The sequence below is a fragment of the Acanthochromis polyacanthus genome, chromosome 18 (assembly GCF_021347895.1).
Source record: "Acanthochromis polyacanthus isolate Apoly-LR-REF ecotype Palm Island chromosome 18, KAUST_Apoly_ChrSc, whole genome shotgun sequence".
NCBI lineage: Eukaryota > Metazoa > Chordata > Actinopteri > Pomacentridae > Acanthochromis > Acanthochromis polyacanthus.
Window position 1 is genome coordinate 8713192 of NC_067130.1, and position 14337 is coordinate 8727528.

The window sequence follows — 14337 nt, forward strand, 5'->3', positions numbered from 1 at the left end:
TTGTAGAAGCATGCGTAATAGTAATAATACACAAAACCACAGTGACACATGCAGCCACACAGAGGACATCCAGCCCTTTAGGCAGCTGATTGTCAGCATTTATCAGTAGCCACGGCGACAGGCGCACACAGTAATGTCTGCTCATCAAAGTTGACCAGGTTCATTATAGGCGGGGAAGTGAAATAGCGAGAGGAAGTGCTTTAGTCGGCATTTCACCTGGAAATGAGTGATTCACAGGAGAAGATACATGAAAGTATCAATGGTGGAGTCAGATAAGGACACAGAGAGAAAGACTGCTGTGGTCTAGAGAGAGGAAGACAGATTTTTACATCAATATCCATCCATTATCCATCCACTATCTACACCGCTTAGTCCTCATGAAGCTCGCAGGGGTGCTGGAGTCTGTCCCCCGCTGATAGAGACAAACAACCAAGCACGCTCACAGTCACACCTACAGACAATTTAGAATCAAATCATCGGTTAACCTCAGCATGTTTTTGGAATGTGTGAAGAAGCCAGAGAACCAATGCTGCACATGGAGAACATGCAAACTCCACGCAGAAAGATCCCAGGCGCCCCCACTGGGACACGAACCGTCGATCTTCTAGCTGCGAGGCAACGGTGCTAACCACTGCGTCACCTTGCAGCCCTTTTACATTAATATGTGAAAGCAAAATTCATATTTTTACAACAGCTATGGTCTTCATCCATGTCACTTCTGACAGGATTTTACTCACCTGCTTTATTGAGTGTAGCTAAAGACTCAGCAGGAGGTCAGAGCTTCATAATAGTGTTCAGTCAAGTGTTACTTTGGATCAGACATGATTTTTAGTCATATATCACTTCATCTCCGTTACTTAAAGGAGAGGAGCTTTTGCCCAAACTGATGTGATAGAGCCTCGTCTGAGTCCACCCTGGTTTGACCCAACGTGCTTAGCATAGGCGGTATATAAAGATGGATGAACCGTCCAGGATGTGAACCGTTGGTTTCCTGAAGGGCGATTTTGAGGCTCAGTCTGGTGGCTCCGCTCAGCTCCCAGCTAATCCAAGAATGAGCAAAGAGGTTGAGCCTCAGTGGAGCTGAGGTGGACCATGCAAGTGTCTGCAGAAAAAAAAATCCTGCAATAAGACTGACAGTCTGGCAGTCAGGGCCCCATAGAAGTGAGCTAAAAGTAGTGGAATACTGTAACATTCAAACACTGTAAATAAAGCTGCAAATATCTGTAAACTAATTATACTTTTTAGCTGATTTAAATACAGTAAAAGCTGTGTAATTTTACAGTCAAATGTTCTGAAATTACTATTTCTAAAGAAAAATCCAGATTTTTGATGTGGACACAATTTGCAGTTTTGGTCTGTTTTTAATGCAAATTATCACTGATTGTATGATTTTGTTAAAATTATCTTTAAAAAGACAGAGGAAACCTATAATATAACTTTAAATTGTTTTGAAAAATACAAGTAAAAACTGTTTAAAAAATTAGTGTTGACTGTCCTGCAACAGCATCCACCTTTCACTAAAATGGTAAAACCTTTAATTAAGATAAGATCTACTTTATTAATTCTGGAGGAAATTATATTGCCAGAGTACTATACAATAAACAAAGGATAGTGGAATATATACACAATTACACAGAGATTAGTAGTAAAATAGAAACAACAAAGAATAAAGTACAAAATGCAATGTGTTTCAAAATGTTTGTGTGAAATGTCGTAAGTCTTAAGTGATGTAAAGTGTCTAGAAAAAATAAGAACTTAAATAAGATAAAACAAGTACAAGATGTAAACTGTACACTAATTAACAAGAAACATGAAGAAAAAACGAACTGAAAGTAGATGTAAACAGATGTATTACACTGATGTATTGCAATTATACATACATTTATTCTTTAATACAGCTTAAATGGCAAGGTTATATAAACAATCCCCCTCAGCAGAGTGGTCACAAAAGGAGAAATTAGCAACAGAGACCAAAAGTGTTTTTCGTACCAGGCTGTAGAAATGTTTATTCCCTCTGGAAAGTTGGTTTTTACATGGGAGTCTATGAGGATTGACTAGCTTTTGGAACAGCCTCAAGTGGCCATTCGAGGAACTGCATTGTTTTTTTTTGTTTTTTTTTTCATTTCTGCATCGGATGCATCTTTTAGCCCTGGAGGCTGCCGCTTGGTGGTTTAGAAACTGCGGCTCTCGCTGTGCAGTCGTGCAAAAGGTGATTATAAAAGACATTTTGGGTGCATTCATTTTTGTTTTTCCCACTGGGATGGCAGGGACACGTCTCCTTCACTTGTATCTACTAAAATATGTGAAAACTGATTCTCCTACAATCCAGCAGCCAGAGTTCACGTGACAAGAGAGCGAAGTTGATAAAAATATTGATATATCAAGGTCACTTGCAATTGTCACAGCAATTAAGCTTTATGAGCAGAAGAGAGTGAAGTGAGGACTTTCTTTCCCCCAGGGTTGTTTCTCTCCCACTGCCCTTTCCTCTGATTGGTGGAGGTAGCATGAGCAGCCCAAGAGGAAGATTAAAGGCACTTTGGGGTGGAAAAAAAATCCTCCAAACTCTGCACATTTTTCCATTTAAAAAAAGCACAGTTTAATTGTGTTATCTTGACTTTATTGTTACAGCCCTATATATGCTATTGTTAGGTGCTTACAGTCCTTTTCTTGTTACTGTACCTCCTACCTATATGTTTGCTTCGTCTCTTCATGCCTATAAAGGCCTTTGAAATTGAGTTAAAAGACAGAGTGGGGTAGAAAAAAAGCGTAGAGATCAATTGAGTAGTTATAAAAAAGAGAGCAAGTACGGCAGAAGGAGTTTTGAGGAAGAGAGCGGCGCCGTGCAGCGAGGACTGGCACTGAGTTTCCTGCAGTCTCAGTGGGAGTCGAGTTGTATGTCATATTCTGTCCACCAGCTGTCACTCAGTGCAGGAGGTCTCTGCTCTGACACACTGACTGACAGCTCTCTGCTATACGGGTAGAGATATATTTCTGAGGCAACATATACTGCACATCCAGCTGCCTCCAGAGGTGAATATCTTGTGTGTTTGAGTATGTGTACATGCAGGAGACACTCATTCCTAATGACAGTGGAAGGTCACTGTTATCAGTCTCATACTCTCTCTGTCTCCACACCAGTCGTCACTCTCTGTCTGAGGAGACGAGCTGCTTCTCTGATCACACGAAACATCAGCACTGGTATTTTTAACTCAGGTTTCTCCTCTTTTCTTTTTCTTTTTGGAGTTCTTGGTAAATCCCATTCATGGTAAGTGCTTGTGCAGACTGCCAAAACAAGACAGATTGGAATTAGTACACGAAAACTATAAATGGCATTTTACATCAGGTTCTGTCTCTGTTATGTTCTTGTTTAACTGTCAAAGTTGGTTTTGGACAGGTCTGGTTCGGATATCTCTCCATTATTCCCTCATTAGTTCACGTTTTATTCATTTTGTTTCGGAGGTTTTTTTCACATGAGATCATGTGAAATATTGGGTTTTATTGTCAAGTCTGCATCTGTTCCACAGACAGAGGGCACTAATCAGTGAGAGGATGGAGACGGATAATTACTGACAGCATTTTTCACCTTATAAGAGCAAGGCTACTCAGACTCAGTGGTCTGCTGCTTTTAGGATTTTTTTTTTAAAGAATGTCAGCAAGCAGTGTCTAATAAATGGCCTGATATAACTACTGACTGTGACATTAAGCTGATTCTTTTTATTATCTGGTATTTGTCAAGACTTTCTCAGTAGAGTTGGTAGAAGTCATTTAAAGAGTCAGAGGGACTTCTGAAGTCCATGGGATATATCTTGCATACATTCTCATTAAAAGTAAAAAACAACAACAAATGTCTTTGGGCAATATATCAAATTTTAGATGGAAAATCATTTCTGTAGTCCTCTTCACATTCTACTCTTCTTTTTCACTTTCTATTTGGAGAAAATGTGAGAGTCATATCCACTTTCGAGCTTTCCTTATTGCATCATTGCAGAAGCAGTTGAATTAGCTTTGATTTAATTCCACACTTACTTTGCTTAGAAAAAAAGTGTAAATAAAAGAAGTCTAATGTTACCGGCGCTTCCCTCTAATGCTCATATCGTTTTACATGTGACTTAAAGACTACTGCACCCATGAGAGCCGGTGTGAATATAATAGAGGGAATCAGGCTGGAGGGCACAGAGGGATTACAGCTGTCTGGAGAGGGGTGATATCGGCCAAGTACGTACACGTAAACCCCCATAATGTGTACGTGCCAGTGTGTGAGGGGGTGTGTAACAGGAGATAGGAGGATTCAAGGGTCTTCATGCAATAATCCAGGTCTCTATCGCCCCACAAGAGAGGAGACACGGGGCTAGCGATGGTTCTTCATGAATCGGACCCCTGACCTCGGAGCCTGTTGGTGTGTCTGAGCGGGAGGAGGGATCCCGCCCAAAACACCCCCAAGCGCCTCCACGACTCGGGGCGTTACCATGACAACAGGGTTAGAGGCTAGCCCACTAGCAGAATGAGAAAGAAGGTGCATTCTGACGTGAGCTCAGATCCGAGCGCTGCAGCGTGTTTAGAATGCATTCATCTTTTGTTGCTGCTTTTTTTCCGTTGGAATGTGTTCCTCTGTTGTGTTTTTTTCCTTCACTTTACATCCATGCTGGTAAATGCCAAAGACTTTATTTTTTCCCAGCAGGCTTTTTTTTTTTTTATTCTTGTCAGCAGTTATTTTCCATTTCATTTCTCACTGATGCCTTCACTCTTGGAGTTGTTCGTGTGGTTTGTTTTGGGCTTTTTTTATTTTAGTTACACTGCTTCGAATTGCTCAAGGAACTTGGCATAGTGCTCCTTCAGAAAGAATTAGCACAGAAACTATTTCAACCGCAAACAACAACATGCTGGTTTGTTCCAGAGTTAACACTCTACCCCACTGATTTCTGCATTGTAAATACTTGTGGCTGTATATTTTTTTGACTTGCATGTGCGAAGACGGTTTTGTTTCAGTTAGAAAGTGGTTACTTTCAGTTGAGTCTTGCAGAAGCGGTCAATAAAATTCAAATATTTTGCAGCTGAAAACACTTGTTCTGAATATAACACAACCAGTATGAATATTGGATGGAGTAATAAACAGAGGAAATAACTAATTCAGTGTGGAACAGACAGAACAAATCCAAAAGAACCACAGTAACACACAAACACAACATGCCAAAAAGGGTGTCAGTGTGAGTGTAATATATGTATAAATATGTGCATATATTTAGAATTTCTCTCCATTATCATCCCTTTCATTTATTCTCCTTTTAGGTGGTTGGTTTTTTTTTCCTCTTGAGTGATCGCAGTGTCAGTTTTCACTCAGGGAGGCTGTGGTGATGTCATGAGACAAAACCCTCTAATTGGCAGGAAAGGAAGGCTGAAGTGCACGTTGGTGTAAATGAGGTGATAGATCACACCGTGTTGTTATCTATAACTCATTTTCACACATCAGCCCTACACCCATATAGTCTAATATCTCTCTGTGCTCTTTTGTTTAACCTGGTCTTGCTGTTTTCCCTCATTCCTCACCCCCAAAATTTTGTGCAATCCATTAATAGCAGCACCCATGTCGAACTCGCGCATATGCACACATGCCTACAGATGGATGAATGCACGCGCACACACACACACACACACACACACACACACACACACCAATCAGTTTCCCTCTCCTCACCCTCCCTGGGGAAGCAAAGTCCTGCATCAGCTGCTAAATTGCCTAAACTCTCTCATCCGCTAATGGGCTACCTGTCTCCCTGCATGTCTGCCTCTCTGTCTACATTAATGAGTTTCTGTTGTCTGTCAGTCTGCCTCTGTGCCTTCCTGAATGTCTGATGTCTTGTCTTTATGCTACTTGTTTTGTCCGTCTGTCTCCGGCTGTTCTGCCGCGCGTCGGCTTCTGTTATCCTTCCTGTCTGTCCGCCTGTTGGCGAATAAATCAACTGGTTTCTGTGCTTTGGTCTGACAGTTTTTGCAGCGTTCTATGACTGTTGTGTTGATGAAACCATGCTCACTGTGTACACATCCTGCAATTAAATCTGTTCTTATTCTGGTAAGCTGCTACGAGACCAACATGACGTAGAGTCCATTATGTTGTAAATGGAACGTAGTAATCATGACAAAAGCGACAGTATCGCAATACGAACTTATTCCTAGCAGTTGTAGTAGAAATAGTGACTTTTTATGGCACTTTTTAAAGTGGTTTATATACAGTATATGAAGGTTCTTTACATAAGGAGAGAAAAGACAGTTACAAAAGAACAGATAGGCCAGATAATACTAAGCTTGGACACAAACTAGTGATAGTAAGGCAGTATTTTAAAATATTAAAAATGTGCTATTACATTAGCAATAGTCCTATGCCCTAAAACACACTCGCTTTTGCCATCTATTTTACTCTAAATTTAATCATAATTTGCTAAATGAACATCATACTGTACTGAAGGAGACTTGAAACGAGTGATTTAGTCCATTTGAACAATGTTTACCGAGGTAAAAAATCCAGTGAAAAATCTGGTAATTTTCTCATCGACATCTATACAATCAGAGGAGTCGCTCCCTGCTGGCTATTAGAACTAATACAGGTTTAAGTCGGGGCTATTTAAGTAGTATTTATAGCTATGTTAAGAGCAGTATCGGAACTTGAAGTAGTAATAGCAGCATTTGTAACGCTAACAGTCGAAGTAGCTTTTGCCATTATGTTTATAGGAATAGCAGAAATAGTAACAAAAGAATTGGGCTACTAATTGTAGCAAGAACTTGCTAACTAACATTAGCAACAATGGTATAAGTAGTGATAATATGGTAATAGTGATACTAACAGTTATCTAAATATGTAAGAAGTACTAATTTGGACCTATAATAGGCCCATAAGTAATAGAAGAATTGCCAAATTAATTCTCCGAGAAATCACTGTCAACTAAGTTCACTATTACAAAAATACCTCTAAAGGAAGTGTGTTAATTCCAAATCACATGACCTGCTCCACATGATGTCATTTCCTCCTGAAGAAAAGACTGAAAGACTCCAAGGCTTTCTGAGTTATTTAATATAAAGTAGTGTGTGAGTCAAGTGTGGATTTATGGCATGTTAACAGGTTTACTACAATATCTTTATAAATAACTTTCAATTTCAATTTTACTCAATTGTTTATAGAGTATTTAGAAGAATTTTTCTGTAAAAATATAATGTGGTGTTTGGATGTAGGCGGCCATGTTGATTTTAGGCCTGAAAACAGCAAAAATGTCAACTATGGTATGTGTTAACTATGTTACAAAAAATCCCACAGTTATATATAGACCCTTCTTAGTAGCAGAAGCACACAGTCAGTGCAGTTACAGCTACTCTTCTCTTCACCCCAACGGGCCTACAATGCAATGGTAGCCAAAGACTCAGCATAGCGACTCCTCGTCATTATAACTATAGCAGTAATATATCGGCCTTTGTCAATGTCTTCCATTGTCCTCATCTCCTTTGTGTCTTTCCCTTTTGTCATCATGTACCACATTTATCCTAAATAGAATTTTCTGCTCTTTATTCTCTCCCTTCCTGAGCTCTTGCGTCTCTTCTTCATCTCTGCCCCCCACAGCTCCGGCTCACATACAGTATTGTCTGTAGTTGTGCTGTTCCACCGAAGCGAGCGCTCAGGACACAAAAGGTCCACAAACAGCACCCGGAGATGAATTCCACTGCAATAATAACATATGAAGGTTTAGATAGATGAGTACTAGTGTGTGCATGGGACACATTATGCCTTTGTTATTCAGGTACACGGGGAATAAATCATTTCTGTGTCTTTGCATGTCCTTGTCAAACCACTGTTTATTGTCTGTCCATTTTTCGGTCTTTCTGTCAGCATGTCCTCTCTGATGTGAGCCTATTCCGTGAACCGTATCATAAATAGAGGCCTGTTGACATTTCAATTTGCCTCATAACCCTTCATATGTCCGCACACACACACACATATACACCACGTTCATTGTTGAGCACGAGTTCAGTGGCAGGCCTGTCCTGGGTTTCCAGGGAGACAAGGAAAAGCAATAACTACACACTTGACCCCTCTGCTCTTTTATTGGCCTCTTCTCCCCTTCGCACACACACACACACACACACACACACACACACACACACACACACACCTCAAATCTAATCTGGGAGAGTGAGCCTCGGCGCTGATATTCCTCCCATCTTCCCAGGAGGATTGGAGAAGAGAGGCAGAAAAGAGGGGGAGAGGAGCGAGAAGTGGAGGAAGTTAATAATTTCATCTTGCAGTGACCTGGAGACGATAAGATCGAATGTTGGGTTCATCGTAACGCACTCACACAGGGAGGCAGGAACACACTTTGTGCACACAGATCATCGCAGTTTCCCATCCTCTCAATCTCACTCCGTTACAAACATTCTGCAGAGTGGGAAACTTTTTGATTGTGGGGAAAGAGGAGAGGAAGTACGGGCAAGAGGGAGAAAATATAACCGAGAGAAAGTGGGAGAAAAACAGTGACCCCGAAAACAAAGCGAGAGAGAAGCTGATGGAGGGAAAATATTAGGAGGAGCGACGGGACCAGCCTTAGCGACAAGCCTGTTTACTGTTTATTTTGGTCTCCAGTCTCATTTCTCTTCATATTGGCATAGTCGAGATGGTTTCCTTTCACTGTTTATTCCTGTGTGGATTTCTCTGTTTTGTGCATATTTGTGTAAGAGTTTGTGCGCTCGCATTAGTGTGTGTGCGGCCGCTGCTTTAATCATCTTCGGTTGTTTGTCTGAACTCAGTCTTTCCGCAGTCATCAGTTCTTATGGTGTCTTCGCAGAACAGCAGCGTCCCATTGTGGGATTTCCCGTTTTTCTTCCTTACTTAAGCAAATAGTACTTGAGCTGAGTACTTGAGCAGACACTGTATTTAGCAGTTGATGTAAAATGTCGAGTTCCTGATAAATAGCGTATGTTACTGTGTGGATAAGTGCAAGATAAATGAAGAACTCGTTGTTTATTGTACAGTTTTCTGTCTTGCCCTTTGGGAAAAAAGAGTGCAGAGGTCTGAATAATCACCAGCACACAGCTCAAGAGCACTTATGTATTTTTAAATCTATCTGTGTGTACATATTGGGTGCATTAATGTGTGTGTGAGAGAGTGTGTGTTTGGCATCATTACAAGCCGTCCAGAGTGGCCACACTTAACGGCTAAAGCTAGGTCTCTGCAGTACATGGAACAATAAGAGCTTGCTCATGATGATTTCTTCCTCTTAGTAATCAGGTCAGGGTCGATTGGAGTGTGTGTGTGTGTGTGTGTGTGTGTGTGTGTGTGTGTGTGTGTGTGTGTGTGTGTGTGTGTGTGTGTGTGTGTGTGTGTGTGTGTGTGTGTGTGTGTGTGTGTGTGTGTGTGTGTGTGTGTGTGTGTGTGTGTGTGTGTCTGTGTGTGTGTGTGTGTGTGTGTGTGTGTGTGTGTGTGTCTGTGTGTGTGTCTGTGTGTGTGTGTCTGTGTGTGTGTGTCTGTGTCTCACTGAGTGGGTGTGTGTTTGTGTGGAAGGCAGCACGCAGTGACGCTTTCCTGCAGTGTTGCCTTCTGTAACACAGGTGTGTGTTTTTATGCAAGTCTGTGCACATTCATGTAAAAGCCGCTCTGTTGTACCACAGTAGCAGGATTATCTGTATTATGCAGTTTTATAGATGTATTCATGTCCACAAATCTTCTTTGTGAATAAATCTCAATGGGATTTATCGGAATAAATCAAAGTTATATATAGATTGTGTCTGTACAAATACGCAGCTACATGCGAAGAGTCCAAAGCACAAATTCACCTCCTTGTTTTCTTCTCTCGCTCGTCTCTCATCAGTTCTCCAAGGAGAAGTATCTGCTGGAGTCTCCCCCCGAGAAACTTCGTAAGGAGCTGGAGGAGGAGCTGAAACTGAGCCCTGCTGACATCAGGAGCCATGGCTGGTACCATGGACACATACCCAGAGAGGTACGGACACCATCCAACCTTTGCACAGTAACACTGGAAGTCCTGAATGGATGCTTCCATGTTCATAAATGCTACTTGTGCTACTTTTCTCTCTCATAGACCAAGCAATTTTCAAATCCTGTGTGGGTAATTGGTGTTTTTAGGCTTAACTATTAATGCATTAAATGAAAAAAAACCTACCAGAAATGAAAGTAATCATTCAGTAATCATCGTTGTATTTGAGCTAACACACTACTTTCCATTTTAAAAAATAGCTTAAGCATTTTCCATCACTTGTCAGCAACGAAAACAATCAGAAGTTTTGTGGTGAATGAATAGAATAGAATTAGGAATGTCCGATAATAACGGCCCACCAATATTATCGGCCCGATATTGACAAAAAAATGGGATATCGGTCCATATCGTTATCGTTTTTTATGCCTGTCATGAAAACCGATAAAATAATGCCTGGATTTCCCCGACAGTTTTCAAAATTGTACAGTGTAGTTGCCACATTGTAATAGACTCATAGAGGGAGGGAGGGAGAGTGTGAAGTGTTGTCTGAGACAATTAAAAAAAGGCATATTTTCATAACTTAAGTTCAGTTTTCTTATTTTACACTGACGATGTTTACATGTGGAAAGCCTTGTTGCATTTGAGAATGCATCCAATGGGGCGTCCCAATAAAATTAGGCATGATGTGTTAATTCCATGACAGGAGATATGTGATTTTACCTAAAATGAGGTAAATAGTCCACAGATATCGGTATCGGTGGATATCGGAATCAGATATTGAGAGTTGGACAATATCGGCATATCAGTTATTGACAAAAAAGCCCATATCAGACATCCCTAAATAGAATAGAATAGAATAGCTGTGCGCTCATGACGGCATTCATACTGCACATCCACCAAGATATGAATGAAAAACTTCAAGTTAAGCTTCACACCACAGTCTCTCAGTCCCTGTTGCAGTGAAGTAACTTGAAGAAATGAAGAAATGGTTTCTAAAAAAGCATGATTTATTACTCCTTCAGTTTGTATTTTATCCTCCCACGTATTATGTTAAAAAGTGAGAATTCAATGAGACGAAATACCCAGTCTAGTAGTGTTTTTTGCGGCTTGACGTGGTTGTCAAGCAGCAGTATTAGTTGAGCGATCGTTTGGCCAACATCTCTGGCTTTGAAAGCACAGTTTAAATGCTTTACACGCAGAATGACACTGATTAATGAATCCCATCATCTGTCACAGCTCAGTAGAAATTGCTTTAGCGTTCAGAAGGAGGGGAAACTCTGCCAAACAGACAGCTGCGTGTGTTGCTGATGTACGCAATTGAATTTCACAGCTGGTGACTAAGATGCAGATACACAGAGACACACAGCAGCAGTCCGGGACGCTCACACACACTTCATGCACATGTGGAGGGTCCTCGTTCTTAGACGGTGCCGCTGTCGCCTGATCAACCTCTGTCGCTCTTTCACACACACATAAACACAGACACGGATTCAAATCAGCCATCTGTGAGTCTTTCCTCTTGTCATTTACATAAAATATTCATTTATTCATGGTGTGCCCCTGAGTAAACTTGGGGAAACCCCCGGCCCCCTGGTAACCAAAACAATACTTAGTGACTGGATCTCAAACACACCCTGTGGGCTGCTACTGTACGTTAGCTTTCCTAAATCCCATCCTCCTTCCTGATCCCTTTCTTCCTTCTGATCTTAACTTCCTTTTTTAAGTTAAGACTTTAATATCTTCACAGGTGAATAGCCCAATGTAGGATTGCCTTTAGTCATATTATTTTCTGCACTTTTTCTCCTAAACCGTCAGCATAAAGCGTCGATTATTCTACAATGCAGCGAGGGATCAGATAAAAAAGCAACTCAACAGAATTGTGTTTGAAAATGAGCGAGATAAGAAGAGCCTGCACTTGTTTGGAGCTTTTGATCTGTGTATCTGCTGCCTCCTGCTGGTCTGTGACACTGTTTACCTTGGGCTGTGTTGCAGTGCATATTTCATGCCTGGTTTCCTGAGTTGAATGAATTTAAAGCTTCACACATTCTGCTTTCAACGACAACCTCTTTGCAGGTAGTTTTAAAGGAGATGCTGCACCGTCAGAGATCTGTTTCTCCTTTACTACACCGGTATTACATCAATATTTGTGATCTCTTCTCCCAGAAACCAGACACACATCTGCAGTGATGTACAGCCCGAAGCTGTTCCACTTGCAGTGAACGGGACATTGCTTTTCTGGATTGCTTGTTTTGTCGATAAATTCAAAACAAGTTTCACTTTTACAACTGTGCTGAACTCCATAAAATGTATCTTTAGAAAGTCATTACAGCCATTGTCTCTGGCGTTTTTTCTTTATCCGTCATTGCCAATTCAAACTGTGCATAGCAGAGACAGTCTGGCAGTGAGAGAGATGTTTGTTCAGCAACACAAACTGTCCTAAGGCATTGTTATAAATAATCACCATTCTCTAAATTCAATTATTCAACAGTCAAAGTGTCAAAAACAAAATGTTCACACGCAGGCTGTGGCTCAGTGATCCAAGTTTACTTTCTGCTGCGTGTGCTTGGAGCTTTTTCTCTCTTACTTTGTACATTTAAACCACTTTTTTTCTTGTCTAGGTGTCAGAGACTCTGGTTTTGCGCAACGGAGATTTCCTGGTTCGTGACTCTCTGACCAGTGTGGGCGACTACGTTCTGACCTGTCGATGGGATAATGAGGTGTTGCACTTCAAGATCAGTAAAGTTCTGGTCAAATCCAATGAGACGAAGGTGCGCATTCATCATTTAAAGCCCATTGTTTCTAAAATGCTCACCTGTGGTCCCTTTTACCTTATTTAATCCGTGGTGTTATGGATTTACTTCGTGCTCTGAAGGCAGAAAGGACGGTAGGAAAAGATTTACTGCTGTTGTTAGTCTGCCTGCTTGACTTTATTGAATACCACAATAGCAAACAAGTCACCCACCAGCAGTGTTTGAGACCTTCACGGGGATTTCTTCGCTTTTCTATGCGTTTTGGCCTTTTGTCCAAATGCATTTGTAGATCACAAAAAAGAAAAACTGTCTCCAGGCTGAGGATTTTCAGAAACTCCATCTGAATTATTGACGGGGAAAATGGACAGTTTTAGAAACACAAGGACGCTGGATTCATTTTAGAGGTTCAGAGGCCAAAAAAGTGTGTTTTTTCCATGTGTGAAGTTGTTTAGAGCTTGTCTTGATGCATCAGAGCTCATAGCAAACCAGATATCCAGCACTTTAAAGTACCTTTTCCTTGTTGTAGCAGCATTTGGCTTTACCAAAAATTTACATCTGTCATGTGTATTTGGTGACACAGATGGCCTATTAAAGAATTATATTATAGAAATACTATAGACCTTAATGTTTTTCTGTGATCCTTTTCCACTCTTTTGCCAGTGCATGTTGCTACTTGTCCCTTAGTAAATAAAGTCTGGCTGCAGAGCGATGTGTGGTAGATTTTGTCACTTACTTAACTTTCCAGTGTATGTTTGTGGGTGTTTAAATGAGAAACAAAGAGGGTGGTATAGAGCCAGGCTTATTGCACACAGTTTCTGTAACTTGCTTAAAAGTTTGTCAGAATGTTAATGGGTCAGCAGCATCCGTACATCACTAACCCCCAGTTTCCCAGACTGTTTTTTCCCTCAGAATGTCTTGTTTGTCTTTCTGCCTCCATTCTCAGTATTGTCTTCAATTTGATTTAGCTCCTCATCTGCAGACTCTGCTTCCCATAAATGCGGCCAACCATCAAACCAAAATGTCTTACTGTCATTCATATAATGGTCCAACAGGGTAATCAGTCGTTGCATTTAGCTGCTGAGCGTCCAGTCAGCCTCACACATGTAAACAAACTGCTGTGCGGCAGATGAATATGGGTCAATATATAACTGAGGGACTTTTGAAGTTCATGGCATATATCTTGCATACATTTTTATTAAAAGTAAAAAAAAAAGGCGAATGTCTTTTATGTTCATTATGATCATGTGTTTACAAAGTCCATAATTATTTATCATGGAAACAATCACTTATTAATAAAAAATGACTGGATATCACTGAAATGTCAACTAAATAACCATTAGAATTTAATACCAACAACCTTCTAATTAGCTAAACAGTAATAAAATGAACTTATTCAAAAATAGTTTTGATTGTGTTCTTTTTATTAAGTTGAGATAATCATGACAGATGTTTCTTTTTTGCCAATATATCAAATTTTATATGGAAAATAACAAATTGTATCTGTGTCTGAGAAATCACTTTCAACCAAGTTCCCCATTACAAAAACACCTCTCAAGGAAGTGTGTTAATTCCAGATCACATGACCTGCTCCACATGATGTCATTTCCTCCTGAAGAAAA

The 14337-nt window shown here is 40.6% G+C and overlaps 1 protein-coding gene across 3 annotated transcripts in view; it reads left to right on the top strand.

Moving 5' to 3' along the window:
* sh2d3ca (SH2 domain containing 3Ca) overlaps positions 1-14337 on the top strand; it is a 66894-nt gene that overhangs the window by 39687 nt on the left and 12870 nt on the right. For all 3 annotated transcript variants that reach the window (XM_051938458.1, XM_051938460.1, XM_022198211.2), the window contains 2 exons: positions 9846-9974; positions 12587-12736. In XM_051938458.1, coding sequence (XP_051794418.1) covers positions 9846-9974; positions 12587-12736 — 279 coding nt within the window. The remainder of the gene's footprint in view (positions 1-9845; positions 9975-12586; positions 12737-14337) is intronic.